This window comes from Eschscholzia californica, unplaced genomic scaffold (genome assembly GCF_041429995.1).
Source record: "Eschscholzia californica isolate CP2 unplaced genomic scaffold, dmEscCali1.0.p SCAF_3, whole genome shotgun sequence".
Taxonomy (NCBI): Eukaryota; Viridiplantae; Streptophyta; class Magnoliopsida; order Ranunculales; family Papaveraceae; genus Eschscholzia; species Eschscholzia californica.
This window is the reverse complement of record NW_028238420.1, coordinates 43,858,147-43,883,271: the sequence shown is the minus strand read 5'-3', so window position 1 is coordinate 43,883,271 and position 25,125 is coordinate 43,858,147. Positions and strand designations below refer to the sequence as shown.

The window sequence follows — 25,125 nt, the reverse complement described above, 5'->3', positions numbered from 1 at the left end:
TTGCGTGTACTTCAGCTTGAGCTGAGCTTGTAGTTGCTTCTCCTTTTTTGTCCATTCAAATTTCTAACGTCGACGAACCCTAAAATCCCAGAATATAACCATAAAAATCTCCTAATTTATTAGATCCTCATAAGAAATTCATTTTCTACAAGACTAGATCTTAGATTTAAATCATCAACAAAAAGCAAATTAGAGAAGACATTCAAATATAGCAAACCCTAAAATTAAATTTACCTGTATGTACATATATGTTTATGATTCTAATTAAGAACAACTGGCAGTAAGAAAAAAATTAGGTTTTTTTTTTTTTTAACCAAGAAGACATAACAAAGAGAGAAATCATGGTAAACGTACCTGATGGTAAACCCAGAACGTCAAGAAGAAGATTAAGTTAAAAACTGTCCGTGTAGATTGAAATAGATAGAAATTGAAATCTTCTTTTTTAGGGTTTCTCGACCCCCCGTATAAACTACAGAGAAATTGAAAGGATTGAGATGAAACCTGATTTTCTACTATATGGAGCAGTTTTGGAGATGTGTTCATTGGAGGAGATGATTGACCATTTTACCCTTGAGCAGATCATTATGGTTATAGGCACCTCCAATTTTAAAGACGCATCCAGTTTTAAAGACACTCATGGAAAAGGCAAAAACCAAACAGTGCACGTGAAGAAGACGTGAAAAACAAGATAGTTAGGTATATTTTAGTCATTTGTCAATTTCCTGTTTCCGTAAACCCCTCTCTCTTCTCTCTCTCTAAAACCGCTTGCCGTATTTCGTCTTCCAAGTCAAAACTCTTTTCCGTGTTCAAATATCAAACACACAACAGAGAATTCGATTCATCGATCTAAGGTAAGGTTTCCTAATACGAACCCTAATTCAGTTCCATCAATTTTAACTTTGTCTCAAATTTTAGTGTTTATTGTATTAGAAATTTTAGGGAAAATCTCTAGGTTATAGTGATTTTAGGGGATCTTTCTGGTTTCACTGATAGGTGGCTTGGGTATTTCACCTGCTTTTATTTTTATTTCATTTTTCTTTTAATCTGGGGACTGAGCAAAGCAAGTGAAGTTAGCAACTAGTACTAGGGTTTATTTTTATTCTCCACTTGACCACTTAGAAGGTTAGAATCTGCAAATTAAACACTTCCTAGGTCAACCGGTTGATGATCATGATCTATGAACTATAACTCTTACTTTCTTATACGTTATGAATCTTAGATAAGTTTAAATTTTGTTTATTAGTCGGTGTTCGTTTGTCGATTGATGGTTATGATTTATGAATTATTATACTTACTATCTTATAAGTTATATATCTTAGCTAAGTTCAATATTTGTTAATTAGTCGATGTTCATTTGTAGGTTGATGGTTATGATTTATGATTTATGATTCTTACTTTCTTATAATTTAGAATTCTTAGATGAGTTCAATTTTGTTAATGAGTTGTTCTTGATCGATTGATGGTTATGAATTATGATTCTTAATTTCTTATGAGGTATGAATCTTAAATAATTCAGTTTTGGTTCATTACTTTGACGTCTAATTGTCGATTGAGTGACATTGTTTATTGATTCATGTTTAAATTTTTCTAGACAAAAAATCTACATAAATGTGAAATGCATCGTTAAGAATGTATTTTATCACTAGAATTACCTTTAAATAACACTTTTACATATATTACATGTATCATAGGTAGAAACCTACTTATAGTGACTTTTTGTTAAAATCTTGGCTACCGTGAAATTAAAGCTTAGCCTCGTCTAAGTTTTCAGCACTGGATCTTTCATTGATAAGGTGACACGTAACCTTCAGGTGGCACCAACCACCAAGGGCCTGATGTTTGATACATCTCAGTACTCTAAATCTCTTGTTCGTTTACCTGTTTTATATATGCTTACATTTTAAAGCATAAAACCAGAAACAAAAAATAACAAGAAAAGTTGGACAAGTATATAGAGAAAATAAAAATACAATTTTCAAAATGTTATAGTGAAGCAGTAGCATAAAAGTAAAGTGAGAATAGCATCAACGCTAGCCTGAAAGCGCAAGCATCGACCACCTGATGATATTGTCTTGAATTCACATTGTACCACCTCCATTTTGAAGACCAATTCGTACTGGTGGACTTGGAATTCTTATATTTTTTCCGAACCTTAAAGTTGTATTCTTATTTTAGTTGTTGATATTCCTGTCGTTGTTTTTCTGCATGCTGCCCCCACTTTTTCTATATGCCGTTGTGCAGAATTTTATTGATGAATGCTCAGAATCTGTATAAATATATTTATTTTTATCGTTTCTGCAGGATACCATCGCAATGGCAAAGAATACAGTGGTGCTTACAGATCATGTTCTCGTGCCTGTCAGTGCAGTTTTGAATGCAATCAAAGAGCTCGAGGTTGATGGGCAGAATGATCCGCATATTATCACTCAAGCTTTCCATCTACGTAATATTTTCTTTAGTCCGTTACTTCTTTGATGGAATATTATACTTTCTTGAGTTGGCTTTAACTAGTATTAGATTGCTTTCTAGTATCTGACCTTTGTAGTGATCATGCCAATTAGTTAAGTAAAGTATCTAAGTAACAAAAGATATTGAATGCTGTAGGATTTCACTTGTTTTTCAGTTTGTAGTAGAAGGGTTGTCTTATCTTTCCAAGATGGGCCTCCTATGCAACATTAGAAAGTCCTAGCTTGATTCAGTTTAATTTGAAATTAACTTCACTTTCCACTTGCAGAGATGCTTCCGATTGAGTCATCTTCAGTTGATACTGTCGTCTATATTCTGAAAACCCCTGATCTTCCTGATCAGTTACTTGCTGAGATCTCTAGAGTTTTGAAACCTGGTGGGAGAATCCTAACTCAGGCAGCATATCGTACCTCAGAGAACCCTGATAAGGTAATAACTGGTTTCCATAACGTAATGAAATTTTGATGTCCTTGAAATTCGCTTTAGATATTAATGGATTATTCTTGCAGCCTGGCTCGCATCTTGAGCGCAAGTTACTCTTGGCAGGATTCCTCGGAGTGCAACTTGTGGACCTAAAACAAATAGTACCAGAAGAAGATGTTAAACCTTTAACTGTGAGTGCGCTTATTCTTCTACCCTCCTGTCTACTTCTTATGTTACTTGGCTGTTAATAGGGGAACAACTTATGCGCCAGCATGTTAGTGAACGGTTTGTGTTATTTTTCGCAAGGTGTAAACTAAATTATTTATTTTGGCAGGTCAAAGCCAATAAACCTTCATGGGAGATTGGGTCATCATTTTCCATCAAGAAAACTACAAAGAGTTTACCCAAGGTACAAATTGATGATGATTTGGATCTTATCGATGAAGATAGTCTATTAACAGAAGAAGACTTGAAGAAACCAGAACTCCCCCCTGGTAAGATGACGACCCCTTCTCTACCTTACATCAATTTCGGAATCACTCTTTCAATTCTGATGCAATTATCCATGTGCAGAAGGTGATTGTGAAATTGGAAGCACAAGGAAAGCTTGCAAAAATTGCTCATGTGGAAGGGCTGAGGAAGAGGCGAAGGTTGAAAAGCTTGGGCTAACTGTAGACCAGATTGACAACCCTCAGTCTTCATGCGGCAGTGTAAGTATTTTCAGGCGTCTTGGTATTGGTATTGGTCATTGAACTTCTAAGTTTTGAAGTGAGCTTAAGTTTTGCTGATGCATTCTCTCTTCAAAGATTTGATATACCGATTAAGGATTTCTATGGATGTTAATTTGACCTACTTCAAGAACCTTCCTATATTTATATGAGCTACTGAGTACTGACTTAACTTTATCCCGGGTCCAACTGGTCATACACATAATTTTTTTTTGTTGATCTTGGCCGCATCATCCCAGTAAGTGGGGTCTTAGTACAATTAGAGAATACAAATCAGGTTGGTAAATGGACAAATATTAATCAAAGATTTCTACTTGTTTTTAGTGTTTATATATGTAAATCATCGTTTGCTTGAGATGATGTGCCTTGAGTTTCACCGTTTTTCGTTATTATTATACGGGTTTAACATGATTCTTTCTCATATGCAGTGTGGATTAGGAGATGCCTTCAGATGCAGCACTTGCCCTTACAAAGGTCTGCCTCCATTCAAATTGGGTGAGAAGGTAAGAACCAAATTCCGGTGTTGCAACTCAAGGACTTCTCTTGTTTTATATTCTTTAAGGAGTTCTTATCTAACTACCTGAACATGAGTTCATTTTTTTTCCAGGTAACATTGTCTGACAACTTTCTTTTGGCCGACATTTGATTCTTCTCCCAAGAATAACTGAGAAATCGACCGTGAGATAATGCTATAGTTTGACAAAAAGGAGTGACAGTAGTTCAGATATATATATCCCAAGGTTTTATTTTCCTGTGTGACTTTGAATTGTCTACGGAACTTTTTCCTTCAACGTTCCAAAAACAAAATAGTATGTTCTGTTTGATTGACTGATGCTGAAAGGCTGATGAGAAAGATTTAAAAGATTTTGCTTTTGGTTTTATTCTCTAAATAATACAATTATCGACTTTTATTGTTACATTATGCATCAATTTTTGTTAATACATTGATAGACTCTCGGACTGTTCTTCGTAAAATTATCTATATGGTTGAGAAATTGTAAAAATAAAATAAATGAGATGATGACAGAATCTCTTAAACCCAAGTTTGTTGACGAAAGAGTTGGAGAGTATTCCAATCTTACAAACAAATAAAATTACACAAGGAAAAAATCAGCCTTGGGTGGCCTGAGCCCGACGGGGCATTATACCTCATTTGGTTCGATATATAATGTACTATACATCGATAAATCATGAAACATGAAAAGAATCCCCAAGAAGTAACATGACAAAAAAGATGTAATTTTGAATTTGTATGCACAGTGATAATACTAATACTATTAGCTATTACAAAGTTGGAGCAATACATATTTATATACATGAAGTATGTATAGGGACTAAACCATGAAAACAATCTAATGGTGAAAGTCAGCATGTTGAAGAATCAAGCGGTCTTCAACAGAAGATCAACTTTTTCATTTAAGTCTCTTGGAAGGAACTTCATACATATAGGTGGACGAATTTTAGCAAGTGAGAGTATAGAAGCAGGCATTCCCCACAAAGAATCTCCACATATCATACCTGATGCCATAGCTGGTACAAATGCGTCAGCTTCCGCTCTATCCCTCTTCTCCCACACATACCGAATCAAACTTCCAACACACATATCAATGGCGAAATACCCACCCAAATAGAATGGAATAGCCATTGCCATAGCATTTGGAACATACTTATGATACTCACACTGATATAGCAACAACATGTCTCTCAAAAGGTTCAAAAATATAGAGATTAGGAAGAACAAACCAGCTAGCTTTACACAGTTCATGGGTAGTGCTCTTGTTCCTTCGATAGCAATAAGAGCAATACCTCGATATAATGAGCCATATGGAGCTGGATGTTCACTTCCGTCCACGCCTAAGTCAGGATAAGCTTTGTAGAAGAAGAACCAGAACACAAATGGAGATAAAATGCAGCCTAGTAATGTTCCGAAAATTTGGCTAAAGAACATAGATCTTGGAGACGCAAGTGTCAAGTAACCTGTCCTGAAATCCTGCATTAAATCTGAAGCAACCGTCACGATACTCATCATAACACCGCAGGCAGCTAAACCAGCAACCACTCCTCCTTTTTCGACACCAACCCATGCACCAAATATGAAGATAGCAAGTTTACCATAACTTGAAGCTAAAGACCAATCTGTTAAACCACATCCATAAGAATTGCAGAAGGCTAAGATTGGAGCTATTGTGTATATAATGACAATGTGATACCATTTCAGCTCGTGGAAAAATAATGGGACAGCGATAATTGCGAGGGTTGCCAGAGTAATGTAACCACCGACAGCAACCGATGTGGGAATTTGATCTTTTAAGAAGAACTGAGTTCTTCGTTGATCGTCATAGCTCATAGGAATTTGATGTGCAGAAGAACTAGCATATGCAGATACGCTGTGTTTCTTTGAAAATTTTGATTTCACCATCCTGATTGTGGTTATTGACAAAACGACAAGAAAATGGTAAAAACCGTCTCCAAGGATCGTAGCTATAGCAATGAAGACCTGTTTTTTACAACCGGCACACAAAAAACGTGAGATGATTGTTTAGGTACAATTAGTAGTACTGGATAAGGTGTTAGCTAAGGTTATGTCTCGTTCCTGAGTCAAATCATAGATCCGTCTCTCAAACTCTGAATTGACTCAAGTCAGAATTTTCGTACTGTTTGTTTTTTTCCAACTCATAATGCATGAACTGTCTGAATAGCTGGTTTGGGTCCATTTCATCAAGACAAGTCAGATTCAGACAATGAGAAAAACAAACACATGTTTTTGTGTTTCTCCATAATGTGAACGCCCATACATTATAAATATCGACGTTTCACTTGATCTCGTACCAATGTTAAGTACTACTACCATGTTTGAACATGAGAAAATCGAAATGGATATACCTTAAATATACGAATGAAAGAAATGAAGGAGGAAAAAGTTACCTTGTACCCTTGGAGACCTTTCACACTAGAGGTAGGAAGTGATGTTGGGTACCACACACCTTGTTGTCTTTCGATAATTGGCCACATTACTCCCCACGAAACGAAAGCTCCAAGCAACATGGATAAATTTATGGAGTAAGGGCAAATCATTCCAACCCCAACATAAGTTGCAGAGAAATCAAAGTAAAACCTATATTTAAAGGCTTCAAGACCAAAAGTTGGGAAAGATGTAAAGCCACAACCATCTGCCGCAGTGAAGAACCATTGGAAGAAAGCCCATACAAAACTAAAGAAAAACCATTTGAATAGCTCAACAACTTGTTGCCTGTTTTCAAAAATAGAATACAAATATATATTACTTTAGTTAGTGTTTCTTTTACGAGATTAAATTCGGGTCATTCCATTTGATTCGGGTTTCTTACTTGGCCAGCCTCGCTCCTTTAGGTGTATGGAAACTGTTAATAAGGTATGCTGTAGCAGTTCCGCTCGGGTAGGTTAGTTTGTAGTCAAGGATCATGATCTGAAACAAAAAAATTTACACCATTTGATAATTCTAACGGAGTCTATTATAAAAATTCGTAATCACCTAAACCCAAAAAGAATTGTTCAAAGCCTAGTCATATCATTTGATGATCTTGAGTATATGTTTACCTTCCGAAGGGGAACAATTGAGAAGAGTCCGACGAAGCTCACGACATTTCAGGGAGGTTAAACCACTTAGATGTTATATTTGTAAAACCATATTTTATGTGTCCCTCTGGGATATATACACCTAAAAACATTATCTATTCTTCGTTTTTATCATTTAAGATTAAGCTGAAGTATGTTCCGCTTCTATACTTGTATGTCTTCAAGATATATCTGAGTTTAGCATTGTTATTTATCGTGAAATCTATGCTTCTAGATCAGTAATTGTCTAGTAGTTTATATACATAAATCATTCTGTAAGTTTTATCAGGGTAACGAAATCATGGTGCATATACATCATACATGGTAAGAAACTGATGTGAAACAGAACTTATATGCGCAAGAAACTTAGTCCCGCGTTTCTTAGGAAGACGTCCCAGACCTGAGTTATAATATAACACATTGTTCATACATATTGGCTAGGCCTTTAGGTGAGTTTGGCGCATAGATTGGTCAGGTGGAGAAGGTAACCTGGATGGTCTAAGGCAGCAGGCTCGTGCCAAGGAAAGCCTGTCCCATGTGAAACTAGGCCAATGATGTCTAAATAAAGGAGAATAAGAATAGTACTGAGGTTGGTGTTCATGTTTTATGTTAAAGCAGAGATGGGTGTTAAATCAGAATTATATTCTCAGTTTAGGACAATGTCGATACAGTGACATTAAAGAGTTTATTTGTGTTGGGGAAGGGCAAGCACCGACCATGATCATTTTTTTCGATATTCTCATATACTAAACTACAAGTTTGCCATAGAAGCCTAACTAGCCTAAGCGTGTATCAGTGTAGAGCAGTCGGCATACGCGAGATAGAGCCAAAAGCTGTGTTGAAGGCATGTAATTCCAAATTTTCACAAAACATTTCCATCACTGACATATCTCATGACCCTTTCTCAGTGTCTTCTCTGTTCTACCATTCTTGTTTTAAAACCACTCTCACATAACATTTCCATCACCAAGGATATTGCCCATAGATTTTGAATCCAATTTTCACAAAAACAAAGTAATAAAAGTAACACCTCTTCATATACCCTGATACAATAGCTGCTCATAGATTTGTTTTTGCTTATGATTTCAGACTCAACTGATTCATCTGAGCTCATTCAACGGTAAAATAGTAATTTTAACTGAGCCAGATATATATCTTCTGACAGATAACATATCAAATCAAATATTTATCCATTATACTGGAAGTATTTCAACAAGGTAAGCTCAAGAGATCAAATAATCTTGTATTTAGGCAGAGACCCAGCTCGACTGAAGTTGTATCTGAAATTTACGAGTGTATGAAACTAAGCGGATAAATGTATATCTACATATAGTAAGACAAATGTACATCTACGTATAGTAAAAGTTCTCGATACTGAGATCAAGACATACAAAAAATTGTGTATACCACCAGTGGTTATTTTCACAACAAATTTAGTAAGCTGGTGGCAAAATGTAACATGATCCAATCTTCTAACAAATGTAGAGTAATCTCATCTTGCCCAGGAAACAGAGTCTATCTCGTTCCTAGCCGATTTGTATAATTCCAGCCTCTTAGCACACTGCAGTCTTTGCTCCATCAAGGCAGGATCTTCATCCAATAATTGTGCAAGCTGTTTTCCCTGTTTATCAGATCGCGACAACCAAATTACAAAACATACCTCCACAAAATATATAACACTTCGAAGGAATAAAAGCGTCAGACATAATCTTGTGAGAAAGAGCTGCTCACCAATGTCACATCACAGACCTTGTATTCGGGCACATCCAATCTCCATCTTGCTGCCATGCTTTTCCTGACGCATCACCCCGGCCTCCTCCTCTTCCTCCACCATTCATATTTCCAGCATCATCCACTTGCCCACCAAAATCATCACCTACAACTGTATCTTCCATATGCTGGACTTGATGCCCTGAGTTATAGGAGACATCATCTTTGTTCTTTGACTCGGCTATAAATACCCCAATGGTGCTTCCATGAAAATCCTTATTATTAAACCATTCAACAGCAGCAAGTGCTGCATGTGGATCCTCATAAGTGACTGTTGCATCTCCCTTGGGCTCATTAGTTACTTTGTCTCGGTAAAACCATATCTTTGGTCTACCTGTTCTTTTGTCTTTCTACAGTGTATGAAGTTCAAAACAAACAAACCATACATTGTTTAGTTCCTCGATAAGAAATTTAATTACAGAAAATTGGTAGAACAATTACTGCCGGAAAAAAAATATGTTACCTGTTCAAACTCCCTACCTTTAGCAACCCGATGGTGCCGAAAAACTCGGCTAGCATATCTTCATCAGTACCCTGAGGCAAGTTACAAACATAAACTGAACCATTTGAAGGGTCTCTTTTTCCCGTATAATTTGCCATGTCTGCACTAATCTCATGAAACCACTACACTGGTCCTGCATAGTGAGAAAGTTTACTTGTCTGGTAAACGTATTTTTGGATATATACATTTAAATGCACTCCATGAGGAACAATTTGTAAGGGAAGTATCGACATAACAAAAATCAAGGGCGAATCTAGGATTTCACGACAGACAAGCCTAACCCCTAGGCTTGATGTTAGAAAAAATATAATGAAAAAAGCACTATATATATTCATTTTCTACCTAAGACACACCTAATATGTATAAAATTACAATCTAAAGGTACTTTTAAGTGATCAAATGTATTCTCAATGATTCAATACAGTGTGGAAATCAAGAATTGGCATAATTGTACAAAAACCAGTGAAACTAATCTTTTAATTCTTGGGGATATATCATCATCATGGCTAATACCAAATTCAGGTAGGAATAACTCAAACTCCAATTAGCCCAAGTGATTGGAGAACCAAATTGACAGAGAGAAAGTCATGACACATCTGAAGGTCATGGAGTAAGAACCCCGATTTCTAAAAGCGTTAATCATCTTAAACCAGGCTAGCAAAGACAACTAAGAAGCAATTCTTCATTGTTCAGGCAAGAATGACAATATTGAATCATATTCATCAAATGACAAAAGGATTTACCTCAAATCCCCAATTAGCTCAACAGAATGGGGAATCAGGTTGACAGAAAGCAAATTATAACACAATTGAAGTCTAGTTTCTAAACCATGGAGTAAAAACTCCAGATTTCTAACAACCTAAACTCATCTTTAGACCCGAAACAACTGATAAAGCAACTCGCCATTGTTTCAGGTAAAAATAAGAACACCGATTTTCACATCAATAATCGAATTTGGGGGTTCATTCAAAAGATAGCGAAAAATGATCCCTAGGGTAATTAGTCAACTTCACGTTACTTCTGAATGGACTAAAGGAAAGCAACCACGTTGTTTCTCAAGCTTCTTAAAGGAATACCCATTGCCCATGCTGCAATGCAACTCTAATCGTTGCGTGTACTTCAGCTTGAGCTGAGCTTGTAGTTGCTTCTCCTTTTTTGTCCATTCAAATTTCTAACGTCGACGAACCCTAAAATCCCAGAATATAACCATAAAAATCTCCTAATTTATTAGATCCTCATAAGAAATTCATTTTCTACAAGACTAGATCTTAGATTTAAATCATCAACAAAAAGCAAATTAGAGAAGACATTCAAATATAGCAAACCCTAAAATTAAATTTACCTGTATGTACATATATGTTTATGATTCTAATTAAGAACAACTGGCAGTAAGAAAAAAATTAGGTTTTTTTTTTTTTTAACCAAGAAGACATAACAAAGAGAGAAATCATGGTAAACGTACCTGATGGTAAACCCAGAACGTCAAGAAGAAGATTAATGGTGTGTTTGGATGCAGGATTCCTAACTAGGATTCCTACCAAAAATGGGATTTGGTAGGATTCATGAATTCTTGGTCTGTTTGGCTACACAAAATCCTAGGACTCTTGAATCCCAAGGATTTCTAATTCCATAATTTGTATTAGCCCAGAATTCCACCCTACCCCCTAAGATTTGCTAGGATTTTAGATTTTTACGCCCCAAATCCAATTCTCAAATCAACCCAAATCCTCCCGAATTTCGGACAGATCTCAAAGTCGGAGTTCCAGTCGTCTTCTTCTCCAACACTTCCGATTTTCAGAGAAAAACTTGAAGCTGAAGCTCGGGTGAGGTATTATCTCTTTCTCTCTCTCTCTCTCTCTCTCTCTCTTTCTCTCTCTCTCTCTAACTCGTATCACTCTCTCCTTCTCCACAAAGCTTGAAGTTCCGGATCTAGTAATTTCAAAACCCTAACTGTCTCACTCTAACCTTTTGTGATTTTCAGATTTCTTTGTGAAGCTTGAAGATCAAAGCTCGGGTGAGGTATTTTCATGAATTCTAACTCGTATCTCTCTCTCTAGGGTTTGATTATATCTTTGCAACAGTCAATGGTTGATATCTAGTTTTCAGTCGAACTAGCATTTTAAATTCTAGGGTTTTTCGATTATTGTTCTGATCAACTTGGGTATATATGATAATTGACCAATTTAGTATACCTAGTATTGATTTACTACCTAGGGTTTCAAAATCTCTATTGTTTACTCTATCACTTTGTGCCAATGAACAACTACCTAGGTATATAATAGTTCCAAATCCACAAAACCCTCTGAAGGTATACACACTTCCCTCTTTCATCTTCTAGGGTTTTCAAATGCGATCTTCATATCTGTTAGAAATGCTTTATATTTTCTCTATTTCATGATTTTAGGTTTATGGCATCTATAGGAGTTAGGCTCTCAAGTTTGTCAACATAAAGATTGTAGGTGAATCAATGCACGACTTTGCTTCCAAAGTTTCTTAGCTTCAGATTCATCGTTTGCTAGACTCGAACAATTACTTTCATTACAATCGACAAAGTATTTACCGCTAACACCATTTATTTCTGGTCTCAAAGCAACATAACACGTAGTTGCTGCACCCTGTAGAGATATTAAAAGTGTAAGATAGGATTTAGATTGGAAACAGCAGAATTCCATTGACCATAAAACAAACCTGAGAAGTTGATTTAAGAAACTTCGATGCGAGAAAAAAGATCGAATCTGCACAGTAATTGACATAAAACTTTTAGATCTTTCAGGCATATACTTGAATACAAACCAAAAGGTTATGCACCTCCAAACTTTTCTATCTTTGAACTCAAAGAAGAAGAAAATACTAGAAACTATTGAATTATATAAATACCTGTGATTAACCCCTTGTGATCTTTCATGATAATTGACCTTGCTTATATGCTATTGCATTATTGTCATAAGTTGATAGTAGAGATTGGGATGCCTATCCTTTACCTGAAACGAACTGTACTATATAAGTAGTTGCTCGCTTGTTTTTCCTTCCGGCTTTTGGCGGGGAAAACGTTTATTGATATTTATGGCTGGTACCAACATGTTTCATCTTATTCTTCCTCTGTTTTGCCGATCAATATTGAGCCTTGCCTAGGAATTATTAACAACCACAATATCCATCTTGTTCAAATTCACACACGAGTCACTCTACTGTTAAGACATTTGACATTGTATTAATGAATTAGCAATAGACTTGTTCAAATTGGGACATGAATTTATTAAGCTTTTGCTATTATCTAATCATATATTGATTCCTTCTTCTTTTAGTGTCTCTTTCTTTTTTCTTTCTGCTATTATTCACCAGTTTTGTTATTTTTATCATTAGGATCTTGTATTTCTAGGGCTCATGGGTTTTTGTAGTTTGTTCTTAATATTTTGCTAAAAGTTTTAGTTTTCTGATTTGATTCGTGTCGTTTCTTTTAGGGCTAGGGTGATCTTGTTTGTACTTGGTACTTAGTTTTTTCTATTTTGTTTTAGGTTATTGTTGAGAAGAAAGGAAGCGTCAAGAGAGGATCTTTGTCTTAAATTCGCCTCCTTTTTGCATAAGGTGAGGAAAAACTTCTCTGGAATAATAGTCCCATTAGAATTGATCCAATTGAATATGTTTGCTTTCTGCCCTAATTTTATTGATAATGAGAAAGGTGCTTCTGCAGTCTTCAGGGTTAGGTTAGAAACTTAATTTTCTCCTTGACTAAAAAAGTTCCAAGTATTGGTGAAATGACTCATGACTGCAGTAAGCAGTACATGAAAACCTAAGAGCCAAATTAGTCGCCCCTTTGTTAGTTCGAATAATTGCTCAAAGTTTTCCGGATTATATAAAAAGTTAGTACCTTTCTTTCTAGTAACACCCCAACTGCGTAGCAGAAAGGAAAACCTAGAAAAGCTTTGAAAGTCAGTCTTGTACAGTTTGAAGACAAACTAAAATCTCAACTGAAGAGAACTAAAGATTAATTTGGAAACAATAATGCTCCTGTGCTTAGGGCCCTTACATAATGCTAGATATTTTTGTAACCTAGTCAATTTGTAATCTTGAATCAATAAAGAAACCTGAGAAAATTTGGGACTCACAGAAAATAATCAAGTCAGATTACAATAAATATAGAAAACTAGAACTTTCCGAAAGGTCGAAAACAACGACCTTAGTGTTATGAAGATCTATTTGTGGAGTAGAACCTCGTGCTTGAAAGGCGATTCGATTGTTTTTTACCTTGGGGAAGTGATATGTTGTGTGTGGCTCGAATTCCTTGTTGATTATTCTTTCATGTGGTTGTTGTTAGTATCATGTTCTCCATATTGTTTTCCATCGGCAAGCTCTGGGTACCACACACCTTGTTGTCTTTCGATAATTGGCCACATTACTCCCCACGAAACGAAAGCTCCAAGCAACATGGATAAATTTATGGAGTAAGGGCAAATCATTCCAACCCCAACATAAGTTGCAGAGAAATCAAAGTAAAACCTATATTTAAAGGCTTCAAGACCAAAAGTTGGGAAAGATGTAAAGCCACAACCATCTGCCGCAGTGAAGAACCATTGGAAGAAAGCCCATACAAAACTAAAGAAAAACCATTTGAATAGCTCAACAACTTGTTGCCTGTTTTCAAAAATAGAATACAAATATATATTACTTTAGTTAGTGTTTCTTTTACGAGATTAAATTCGGGTCATTCCATTTGATTCGGGTTTCTTACTTGGCCAGCCTCGCTCCTTTAGGTGTATGGAAACTGTTAATAAGGTATGCTGTAGCAGTTCCGCTCGGGTAGGTTAGTTTGTAGTCAAGGATCATGATCTGAAACAAAAAAATTTACACCATTTGATAATTCTAACGGAGTCTATTATAAAAATTCGTAATCACCTAAACCCAAAAAGAATTGTTCAAAGCCTAGTCATATCATTTGATGATCTTGAGTATATGTTTACCTTCCGAAGGGGAACAATTGAGAAGAGTCCGACGAAGCTCACGACATTTCAGGGAGGTTAAACCACTTAGATGTTATATTTGTAAAACCATATTTTATGTGTCCCTCTGGGATATATACACCTAAAAACATTATCTATTCTTCGTTTTTATCATTTAAGATTAAGCTGAAGTATGTTCCGCTTCTATACTTGTATGTCTTCAAGATATATCTGAGTTTAGCATTGTTATTTATCGTGAAATCTATGCTTCTAGATCAGTAATTGTCTAGTAGTTTATATACATAAATCATTCTGTAAGTTTTATCAGGGTAACGAAATCATGGTGCATATACATCATACATGGTAAGAAACTGATGTGAAACAGAACTTATATGCGCAAGAAACTTAGTCCCGCGTTTCTTAGGAAGACGTCCCAGACCTGAGTTATAATATAACACATTGTTCATACATATTGGCTAGGCCTTTAGGTGAGTTTGGCGCATAGATTGGTCAGGTGGAGAAGGTAACCTGGATGGTCTAAGGCAGCAGGCTCGTGCCAAGGAAAGCCTGTCCCATGTGAAACTAGGCCAATGATGTCTAAATAAAGGAGAATAAGAATAGTACTGAGGTTGGTGTTCATGTTTTATGTTAAAGCAGAGATGGGTGTTAAATCAGAATTATATTCTCTGTTTAGGACAATGTCGATACAGTGACATTAAAGAGTTTATTTGTGTTGGGGAAGGGCAAGCACCGACCATGATCATTTTTTTCGATATTCTCATATACTAAACTACAAGTTTGCCATAGAAGCCTAACTAGCCTAAGCGTGTATCAGTGTAGAGCAGTCGGCATACGCGAGATAGAGCCAAAAGCTGTGTTGAAGGCATGTAATTCCAAATTTTCACAAAACATTTCCATCACTGACATATCTCATGACCCTTTCTCAGTGTCTTCTCTGTTCTACCATTCTTGTTTTAAAACCACTCTCACATAACATTTCCATCACCAAGGATATTGCCCATAGATTTTGAATCCAATTTTCACAAAAACAAAGTAATAAAAGTAACACCTCTTCATATACCCTGATACAATAGCTGCTCATAGATTTGTTTTTGCTTATGATTTCAGACTCAACTGATTCATCTGAGCTCATTCAACGGTAAAATAGTAATTTTAACTGAGCCAGATATATATCTTCTGACAGATAACATATCAAATCAAATATTTATCCATTATACTGGAAGTATTTCAACAAGGTAAGCTCAAGAGATCAAATAATCTTGTATTTAGGCAGAGACCCAGCTCGACTGAAGTTGTATCTGAAATTTACGAGTGTATGAAACTAAGCGGATAAATGTATATCTACATATAGTAAGACAAATGTACATCTACGTATAGTAAAAGTTCTCGATACTGAGATCAAGACATACAAAAAATTGTGTATACCACCAGTGGTTATTTTCACAACAAATTTAGTAAGCTGGTGGCAAAATGTAACATGATCCAATCTTCTAACAAATGTAGAGTAATCTCATCTTGCCCAGGAAACAGAGTCTATCTCGTTCCTAGCCGATTTGTATAATTCCAGCCTCTTAGCACACTGCAGTCTTTGCTCCATCAAGGCAGGATCTTCATCCAATAATTGTGCAAGCTGTTTTCCCTGTTTATCAGATCGCGACAACCAAATTACAAAACATACCTCCACAAAATATATAACACTTCGAAGGAATAAAAGCGTCAGACATAATCTTGTGAGAAAGAGCTGCTCACCAATGTCACATCACAGACCTTGTATTCGGGCACATCCAATCTCCATCTTGCTGCCATGCTTTTCCTGACGCATCACCCCGGCCTCCTCCTCTTCCTCCACCATTCATATTTCCAGCATCATCCACTTGCCCACCAAAATCATCACCTACAACTGTATCTTCCATATGCTGGACTTGATGCCCTGAGTTATAGGAGACATCATCTTTGTTCTTTGACTCGGCTATAAATACCCCAATGGTGCTTCCATGAAAATCCTTATTATTAAACCATTCAACAGCAGCAAGTGCTGCATGTGGATCCTCATAAGTGACTGTTGCATCTCCCTTGGGCTCATTAGTTACTTTGTCTCGGTAAAACCATATCTTTGGTCTACCTGTTCTTTTGTCTTTCTACAGTGTATGAAGTTCAAAACAAACAAACCATACATTGTTTAGTTCCTCGATAAGAAATTTAATTACAGAAAATTGGTAGAACAATTACTGCCGGAAAAAAAATATGTTACCTGTTCAAACTCCCTACCTTTAGCAACCCGATGGTGCCGAAAAACTCGGCTAGCATATCTTCATCAGTACCCTGAGGCAAGTTACAAACATAAACTGAACCATTTGAAGGGTCTCTTTTTCCCGTATAATTTGCCATGTCTGCACTAATCTCATGAAACCACTACACTGGTCCTGCATAGTGAGAAAGTTTACTTGTCTGGTAAACGTATTTTTGGATATATACATTTAAATGCACTCCATGAGGAACAATTTGTAAGGGAAGTATCGACATAACAAAAATCAAGGGCGAATCTAGGATTTCACGACAGACAAGCCTAACCCCTAGGCTTGATGTTAGAAAAAATATAATGAAAAAAGCACTATATATATTCATTTTCTACCTAAGACACACCTAATATGTATAAAATTACAATCTAAAGGTACTTTTAAGTGATCAAATGTATTCTCAATGATTCAATACAGTGTGGAAATCAAGAATTGGCATAATTGTACAAAAACCAGTGAAACTAATCTTTTAATTCTTGGGGATATATCATCATCATGGCTAATACCAAATTCAGGTAGGAATAACTCAAACTCCAATTAGCCCAAGTGATTGGAGAACCAAATTGACAGAGAGAAAGTCATGACACATCTGAAGGTCATGGAGTAAGAACCCCGATTTCTAAAAGCGTTAATCATCTTAAACCAGGCTAGCAAAGACAACTAAGAAGCAATTCTTCATTGTTCAGGCAAGAATGACAATATTGAATCATATTCATCAAATGACAAAAGGATTTACCTCAAATCCCCAATTAGCTCAACAGAATGGGGAATCAGGTTGACAGAAAGCAAATTATAACACAATTGAAGTCTAGTTTCTAAACCATGGAGTAAAAACTCCAGATTTCTAACAACCTAAACTCATCTTTAGACCCGAAACAACTGATAAAGCAACTCGCCATTGTTTCAGGTAAAAATAAGAACACCGATTTTCACATCAATAATCGAATTTGGGGGTTCATTCAAAAGATAGCGAAAAATGATCCCTAGGGTAATTAGTCAACTTCACGTTACTTCTGAATGGACTAAAGGAAAGCAACCACGTTGTTTCTCAAGCTTCTTAAAGGAATACCCATTGCCCATGCTGCAATGCAACTCTAATCGTTGCGTGTACTTCAGCTTGAGCTGAGCTTGTAGTTGCTTCTCCTTTTTTGTCCATTCAAATTTCTAACGTCGACGAACCCTAAAATCCCAGAATATAACCATAAAAATCTCCTAATTTATTAGATCCTCATAAGAAATTCATTTTCTACAAGACTAGATCTTAGATTTAAATCATCAACAAAAAGCAAATTAGAGAAGACATTCAAATATAGCAAACCCTAAAATTAAATTTACCTGTATGTACATATATGTTTATGATTCTAATTAAGAACAACTGGCAGTAAGAAAAAAATTAGGTTTTTTTTTTTTTTAACCAAGAAGACATAACAAAGAGAGAAATCATGGTAAACGTACCTGATGGTAAACCCAGAACGTCAAGAAGAAGATTAAGTTAAAAACTGTCCGTGTAGATTGAAATAGATAGAAATTGAAATCTTCTTTTTTAGGGTTTCTCGACCCCCCGTATAAACTACAGAGAAATTGAAAGGATTGAGATGAAACCTGATTTTCTACTATATGGAGCAGTTTTGGAGATGTGTTCATTGGAGGAGATGATTGACCATTTTACCCTTGAGCAGATCATTATGGTTATAGGCACCTCCAATTTTAAAGACGCATCCAGTTTTAAAGACACTCATGGAAAAGGCAAAAACCAAACAGTGCACGTGAAGAAGACGTGAAAAACAAGATAGTTAGGTATATTTTAGTCATTTGTCAATTTCCTGTTTCCGTAAACCCCTCTCTCTTCTCTCTCTCTAAAACCGCTTGCCGTATTTCGTCTTCCAAGTCAAAACTCTTTTCCGTGTTCAAATATCAAACACACAACAGAGAATTCGATTCATCGATCTAAGGTAAGGTTTCCTAATACGAACCCTAATTCAGTTCCATCAATTTTAACTTTGTCTCAAATTTTAGTGTTTATTGTATTAGAAATTTTAGGGAAAATCTCTAGGTTATAGTGATTTTAGGGGATCTTTCTGGTTTCACTGATAGGTGGCTTGGGTATTTCACCTGCTTTTATTTTTATTTCATTTTTCTTTTAATCTGGGGACTGAGCAAAGCAAGTGAAGTTAGCAACTAGTACTAGGGTTTATTTTTATTCTCCACTTGACCACTTAGAAGGTTAGAATCTGCAAATTAAACACTTCCTAGGTCAACCGGTTGATGATCATGATCTATGAACTATAACTCTTACTTTCTTATACGTTATGAATCTTAGATAAGTTTAAATTTTGTTTATTAGTCGGTGTTCGTTTGTCGATTGATGGTTATGATTTATGAATTATTATACTTACTATCTTATAAGTTATATATCTTAGATAAGTTCAATATTTGTTAATTAGTCGATGTTCATTTGTAGGTTGATGGTTATGATTTATGATTTATGATTCTTACTTTCTTATAATTTAGAATTCTTAGATGAGTTCAATTTTGTTAATGAGTTGTTCTTGATCGATTGATGGTTATGAATTATGATTCTTAATTTCTTATGAGGTATGAATCTTAAATAATTCAGTTTTGGTTCATTACTTTGACGTCTAATTGTCGATTGAGTGACATTGTTTATTGATTCATGTTTAAATTTTTCTAGACAAAAAATCTACATAAATGTGAAATGCATCGTTAAGAATGTATTTTATCACTAGAATTACCTTTAAATAACACTTTTACATATATTACATGTATCATAGGTAGAAACCTACTTATAGTGACTTTTTGTTAAAATCTTGGCTACCGTGAAATTAAAGCTTAGCCTCGTCTAAGTTTTCAGCACTGGATCTTTCATTGATAAGGTGACACGTAACCTTCAGGTGGCACCAACCACCAAGGGCCTGATGTTTGATACATCTCAGTACTCTAAATCTCTTGTTCGTTTACCTGTTTTATATATGCTTACATTTTAAAGCATAAAACCAGAAACAAAAAATAACAAGAAAAGTTGGACAAGTATATAGAGAAAATAAAAATACAATTTTCAAAATGTTATAGTGAAGCAGTAGCATAAAAGTAAAGTGAGAATAGCATCAACGCTAGCCTGAAAGCGCAAGCATCGACCACCTGATGATATTGTCTTGAATTCACATTGTACCACCTCCATTTTGAAGACCAATTCGTACTGGTGGACTTGGAATTCTTATATTTTTTCCGAACCTTAAAGTTGTATTCTTATTTTAGTTGTTGATATTCCTGTCGTTGTTTTTCTGCATGCTGCCCCCACTTTTTCTATATGCCGTTGTGCAGAATTTTATTGATGAATGCTCAGAATCTGTATAAATATATTTATTTTTATCGTTTCTGCAGGATACCATCGCAATGGCAAAGAATACAGTGGTGCTTACAGATCATGTTCTCGTGCCTGTCAGTGCAGTTTTGAATGCAATCAAAGAGCTCGAGGTTGATGGGCAGAATGATCCGCAGATTATCACTCAAGCTTTCCATCTACGTAATATTTTCTTTAGTCCGTTACTTCTTTGATGGAATATTATACTTTCTTGAGTTGGCTTTAACTAGTATTAGATTGCTTTCTAGTATCTGACCTTTGTAGTGATCATGCCAATTAGTTAAGTAAAGTATCTAAGTAACAAAAGATATTGAATGCTGTAGGATTTCACTTGTTTTTCAGTTTGTAGTAGAAGGGTTGTCTTATCTTTCCAAGATGGGCCTCCTATGCAACATTAGAAAGTCCTAGCTTGATTCAGTTTAATTTGAAATTAACTTCACTTTCCACTTGCAGAGATGCTTCCGATTGAGTCATCTTCAGTTGATACTGTCGTCTATATTCTGAAAACCCCTGATCTTCCTGATCAGTTACTTGCTGAGATCTCTAGAGTTTTGAAACCTGGTGGGAGAATCCTAACTCAGGCAGCATATCGTACCTCAGAGAACCCTGATAAGGTAATAACTGGTTTCCATAACGTAATGAAATTTTGATGTCCTTGAAATTCGCTTTAGATATTAATGGATTATTCTTGCAGCCTGGCTCGCATCTTGAGCGCAAGTTACTCTTGGCAGGATTCCTCGGAGTGCAACTTGTGGACCTAAAACAAATAGTACCAGAAGAAGATGTTAAACCTTTAACTGTGAGTGCGCTTATTCTTCTACCCTCCTGTCTACTTCTTATGTTACTTGGCTGTTAATAGGGGAACAACTTATGCGCCAGCATGTTAGTGAACGGTTTGTGTTATTTTTCGCAAGGTGTAAACTAAATTATTTATTTTGGCAGGTCAAAGCCAATAAACCTTCATGGGAGATTGGGTCATCATTTTCCATCAAGAAAACTACAAAGAGTTTACCCAAGGTACAAATTGATGATGATTTGGATCTTATCGATGAAGATAGTCTATTAACAGAAGAAGACTTGAAGAAACCAGAACTCCCCCCTGGTAAGATGACGACCCCTTCTCTACCTTACATCAATTTCGGAATCACTCTTTCAATTCTGATGCAATTATCCATGTGCAGAAGGTGATTGTGAAATTGGAAGCACAAGGAAAGCTTGCAAAAATTGCTCATGTGGAAGGGCTGAGGAAGAGGCGAAGGTTGAAAAGCTTGGGCTAACTGTAGACCAGATTGACAACCCTCAGTCTTCATGCGGCAGTGTAAGTATTTTCAGGCGTCTTGGTATTGGTATTGGTCATTGAACTTCTAAGTTTTGAAGTGAGCTTAAGTTTTGCTGATGCATTCTCTCTTCAAAGATTTGATATACCGATTAAGGATTTCTATGGATGTTAATTTGACCTACTTCAAGAACCTTCCTATATTTATATGAGCTACTGAGTACTGACTTAACTTTATCCCGGGTCCAACTGGTCATACACATAATTTTTTTTTGTTGATCTTGGCCGCATCATCCCAGTAAGTGGGGTCTTAGTACAATTAGAGAATACAAATCAGGTTGGTAAATGGACAAATATTAATCAAAGATTTCTACTTGTTTTTAGTGTTTATATATGTAAATCATCGTTTGCTTGAGATGATGTGCCTTGAGTTTCACCGTTTTTCGTTATTATTATACGGGTTTAACATGATTCTTTCTCATATGCAGTGTGGATTAGGAGATGCCTTCAGATGCAGCACTTGCCCTTACAAAGGTCTGCCTCCATTCAAATTGGGTGAGAAGGTAAGAACCAAATTCCGGTGTTGCAACTCAAGGACTTCTCTTGTTTTATATTCTTTAAGGAGTTCTTATCTAACTACCTGAACATGAGTTCATTTTTTTTCCAGGTAACATTGTCTGACAACTTTCTTTTGGCCGACATTTGATTCTTCTCCCAAGAATAACTGAGAAATCGACCGTGAGATAATGCTATAGTTTGACAAAAAGGAGTGACAGTAGTTCAGATATATATATCCCAAGGTTTTATTTTCCTGTGTGACTTTGAATTGTCTACGGAACTTTTTCCTTCAACGTTCCAAAAACAAAATAGTATGTTCTGTTTGATTGACTGATGCTGAAAGGCTGATGAGAAAGATTTAAAAGATTTTGCTTTTGGTTTTATTCTCTAAATAATACAATTATCGACTTTTATTGTTACATTATGCATCAATTTTTGTTAATACATTGATAGACTCTCGGACTGTTCTTCGTAAAATTATCTATATGGTTGAGAAATTGTAAAAATAAAATAAATGAGATGATGACAGAATCTCTTAAACCCAAGTTTGTTGACGAAAGAGTTGGAGAGTATTCCAATCTTACAAACAAATAAAATTACACAAGGAAAAAATCAGCCTTGGGTGGCCTGAGCCCGACGGGGCATTATACCTCATTTGGTTCGATATATAATGTACTATACATCGATAAATCATGAAACATGAAAAGAATCCCCAAGAAGTAACATGACAAAAAAGATGTAATTTTGAATTTGTATGCACAGTGATAATACTAATACTATTAGCTATTACAAAGTTGGAGCAATACATATTTATATACATGAAGTATGTATAGGGACTAAACCATGAAAACAATCTAATGGTGAAAGTCAGCATGTTGAAGAATCAAGCGGTCTTCAACAGAAGATCAACTTTTTCATTTAAGTCTCTTGGAAGGAACTTCATACATATAGGTGGACGAATTTTAGCAAGTGAGAGTATAGAAGCAGGCATTCCCCACAAAGAATCTCCACATATCATACCTGATGCCATAGCTGGTACAAATGCGTCAGCTTCCGCTCTATCCCTCTTCTCCCACACATACCGAATCAAACTTCCAACACACATATCAATGGCGAAATACCCACCCAAATAGAATGGAATAGCCATTGCCATAGCATTTGGAACATACTTATGATACTCACACTGATATAGCAACAACATGTCTCTCAAAAGGTTCAAAAATATAGAGATTAGGAAGAACAAACCAGCTAGCTTTACACAGTTCATGGGTAGTGCTCTTGTTCCTTCGATAGCAATAAGAGCAATACCTCGATATAATGAGCCATATGGAGCTGGATGTTCACTTCCGTCCACGCCTAAGTCAGGATAAGCTTTGTAGAAGAAGAACCAGAACACAAATGGAGATAAAATGCAGCCTAGTAATGTTCCGAAAATTTGGCTAAAGAACATAGATCTTGGAGACGCAAGTGTCAAGTAACCTGTCCTGAAATCCTGCATTAAATCTGAAGCAACCGTCACGATACTCATCATAACACCGCAGGCAGCTAAACCAGCAACCACTCCTCCTTTTTCGACACCAACCCATGCACCAAATATGAAGATAGCAAGTTTACCATAACTTGAAGCTAAAGACCAATCTGTTAAACCACATCCATAAGAATTGCAGAAGGCTAAGATTGGAGCTATTGTGTATATAATGACAATGTGATACCATTTCAGCTCGTGGAAAAATAATGGGACAGCGATAATTGCGAGGGTTGCCAGAGTAATGTAACCACCGACAGCAACCGATGTGGGAATTTGATCTTTTAAGAAGAACTGAGTTCTTCGTTGATCGTCATAGCTCATAGGAATTTGATGTGCAGAAGAACTAGCATATGCAGATACGCTGTGTTTCTTTGAAAATTTTGATTTCACCATCCTGATTGTGGTTATTGACAAAACGACAAGAAAATGGTAAAAACCGTCTCCAAGGATCGTAGCTATAGCAATGAAGACCTGTTTTTTACAACCGGCACACAAAAAACGTGAGATGATTGTTTAGGTACAATTAGTAGTACTGGATAAGGTGTTAGCTAAGGTTATGTCTCGTTCCTGAGTCAAATCATAGATCCGTCTCTCAAACTCTGAATTGACTCAAGTCAGAATTTTCGTACTGTTTGTTTTTTTCCAACTCATAATGCATGAACTGTCTGAATAGCTGGTTTGGGTCCATTTCATCAAGACAAGTCAGATTCAGACAATGAGAAAAACAAACACATGTTTTTGTGTTTCTCCATAATGTGAACGCCCATACATTATAAATATCGACGTTTCACTTGATCTCGTACCAATGTTAAGTACTACTACCATGTTTGAACATGAGAAAATCGAAATGGATATACCTTAAATATACGAATGAAAGAAATGAAGGAGGAAAAAGTTACCTTGTACCCTTGGAGACCTTTCACACTAGAGGTAGGAAGTGATGTTGGGTACCACACACCTTGTTGTCTTTCGATAATTGGCCACATTATTCCCCACGAAACGAAAGCTCCAAGCAACATGGATAAATTTATGGAGTAAGGGCAAATCATTCCAACCCCAACATAAGTTGCAGAGAAATCAAAGTAAAACCTATATTTAAAGGCTTCAAGACCAAAAGTTGGGAAAGATGTAAAGCCACAACCATCTGCCGCAGTGAAGAACCATTGGAAGAAAGCCCATACAAAACTAAAGAAAAACCATTTGAATAGCTCAACAACTTGTTGCCTGTTTTCAAAAATAGAATACAAATATATATTACTTTAGTTAGTGTTTCTTTTACGAGATTAAATTCGGGTCATTCCATTTGATTCGGGTTTCTTACTTGGCCAGCCTCGCTCCTTTAGGTGTATGGAAACTGTTAATAAGGTATGCTGTAGCAGTTCCGCTCGGGTAGGTTAGTTTGTAGTCAAGGATCATGATCTGAAACAAAAAAATTTACACCATTTGATAATTCTAACGGAGTCTATTATAAAAATTCGTAATCACCTAAACCCAAAAAGAATTGTTCAAAGCCTAGTCATATCATTTGATGATCTTGAGTATATGTTTACCTTCCGAAGGGGAACAATTGAGAAGAGTCCGACGAAGCTCACGACATTTCAGGGAGGTTAAACCACTTAGATGTTATATTTGTAAAACCATAT

At 36.0% G+C, this 25,125-nt stretch overlaps 6 protein-coding genes and 1 long non-coding RNA gene across 18 annotated transcripts; 2 read left to right on the top strand and 5 right to left on the bottom strand.

Annotated features, from left to right (window-relative positions):
• The first annotated feature begins 751 nt into the window (after positions 1-751).
• Positions 752-4,543, top strand: LOC147550646 (anamorsin homolog). Its single transcript, XM_086665229.1, has 8 exons — positions 752-851; positions 2,302-2,443; positions 2,735-2,895; positions 2,976-3,080; positions 3,224-3,383; positions 3,463-3,599; positions 4,046-4,120; positions 4,225-4,543. Exons 2-8 carry the CDS (start codon positions 2,314-2,316, stop codon positions 4,261-4,263), a joined length of 807 nt encoding a protein of 268 aa, XP_086521355.1. The 5' UTR covers positions 752-851; positions 2,302-2,313; the 3' UTR covers positions 4,264-4,543.
• A 292-nt stretch (positions 4,544-4,835) lies between these two features.
• LOC147550645 (putative metal-nicotianamine transporter YSL12) lies at positions 4,836-8,059 on the bottom strand. The gene is made up of 4 exons (XM_086668482.1): positions 8,027-8,059; positions 6,965-7,062; positions 6,543-6,867; positions 4,836-6,114 (listed from the first exon to the last, which is right to left on the bottom strand). The coding sequence occupies exons 1-4, from the start codon at positions 8,057-8,059 to the stop codon at positions 4,999-5,001; spliced, it is 1,572 nt and encodes a 523-aa protein (XP_086524608.1). The 3' UTR covers positions 4,836-4,998.
• Positions 8,060-8,429: 370 nt separating this feature from the next.
• On the bottom strand, positions 8,430-11,027 carry LOC147550644 (transcription initiation factor TFIID subunit 15-like). Of its 3 annotated transcripts, none has more exons than XM_086667167.1 (4): positions 10,946-11,027; positions 9,462-9,616; positions 8,961-9,331; positions 8,430-8,832 (listed from the first exon to the last, which is right to left on the bottom strand). In XM_086667167.1, the coding sequence occupies exons 2-4, from the start codon at positions 9,579-9,581 to the stop codon at positions 8,790-8,792; spliced, it is 534 nt and encodes a 177-aa protein (XP_086523293.1). In that variant the 5' UTR covers positions 9,582-9,616; positions 10,946-11,027; the 3' UTR covers positions 8,430-8,789. The 3 variants fall into 3 exon arrangements, with proteins under 3 accessions (XP_086523293.1, XP_086523296.1, XP_086523294.1); XM_086667170.1 differs by having other exon boundaries at positions 8,943-9,331; positions 10,946-11,026; XM_086667168.1 differs by lacking the exon at positions 10,946-11,027 and adding an exon at positions 10,227-10,784.
• A 19-nt stretch (positions 11,028-11,046) lies between these two features.
• LOC147550641 (anamorsin homolog) lies at positions 11,047-22,373 on the top strand. 8 transcript variants are annotated; one of them, XM_086667159.1, is made up of 11 exons: positions 11,162-11,311; positions 11,465-11,502; positions 11,888-11,942; positions 12,999-13,068; positions 20,141-20,282; positions 20,574-20,734; positions 20,815-20,919; positions 21,063-21,222; positions 21,302-21,438; positions 21,885-21,959; positions 22,064-22,373. In XM_086667159.1, the coding sequence occupies exons 5-11, from the start codon at positions 20,153-20,155 to the stop codon at positions 22,100-22,102; spliced, it is 807 nt and encodes a 268-aa protein (XP_086523285.1). In that variant the 5' UTR covers positions 11,162-11,311; positions 11,465-11,502; positions 11,888-11,942; positions 12,999-13,068; positions 20,141-20,152; the 3' UTR covers positions 22,103-22,373. The 8 variants fall into 8 exon arrangements, with proteins under 8 accessions (XP_086523284.1, XP_086523282.1, XP_086523285.1 ...); XM_086667157.1 differs by having other exon boundaries at positions 11,183-11,311; positions 11,888-11,938; XM_086667161.1 differs by having other exon boundaries at positions 11,227-11,306; positions 11,888-11,938.
• LOC147550643 (uncharacterized) lies at positions 11,934-12,412 on the bottom strand. Its single transcript, XR_015237193.1, has 3 exons — positions 12,361-12,412; positions 12,172-12,218; positions 11,934-12,098 (listed from the first exon to the last, which is right to left on the bottom strand). It is a non-coding gene; the product is annotated as an uncharacterized LOC147550643 (long non-coding RNA).
• Positions 15,678-18,334, bottom strand: LOC147550642 (transcription initiation factor TFIID subunit 15-like). Of its 3 annotated transcripts, none has more exons than XM_086667166.1 (4): positions 18,194-18,334; positions 16,710-16,864; positions 16,191-16,579; positions 15,678-16,080 (listed from the first exon to the last, which is right to left on the bottom strand). In XM_086667166.1, the coding sequence occupies exons 2-3, from the start codon at positions 16,827-16,829 to the stop codon at positions 16,196-16,198; spliced, it is 504 nt and encodes a 167-aa protein (XP_086523292.1). In that variant the 5' UTR covers positions 16,830-16,864; positions 18,194-18,334; the 3' UTR covers positions 15,678-16,080; positions 16,191-16,195. The 3 variants fall into 3 exon arrangements, with proteins under 3 accessions (XP_086523292.1, XP_086523290.1, XP_086523291.1); XM_086667164.1 differs by having other exon boundaries at positions 16,209-16,579; XM_086667165.1 differs by lacking the exon at positions 18,194-18,334 and adding an exon at positions 17,475-18,027 and having other exon boundaries at positions 16,209-16,579.
• A 301-nt stretch (positions 22,374-22,674) lies between the features above and the next one.
• Positions 22,675-24,898, bottom strand: LOC147550640 (putative metal-nicotianamine transporter YSL12). The gene is made up of 3 exons (XM_086665221.1): positions 24,804-24,898; positions 24,382-24,706; positions 22,675-23,953 (listed from the first exon to the last, which is right to left on the bottom strand). Exons 1-3 carry the CDS (start codon positions 24,896-24,898, stop codon positions 22,838-22,840), a joined length of 1,536 nt encoding a protein of 511 aa, XP_086521347.1. The 3' UTR covers positions 22,675-22,837.
• Positions 24,899-25,125: the final 227 nt, after the last annotated feature.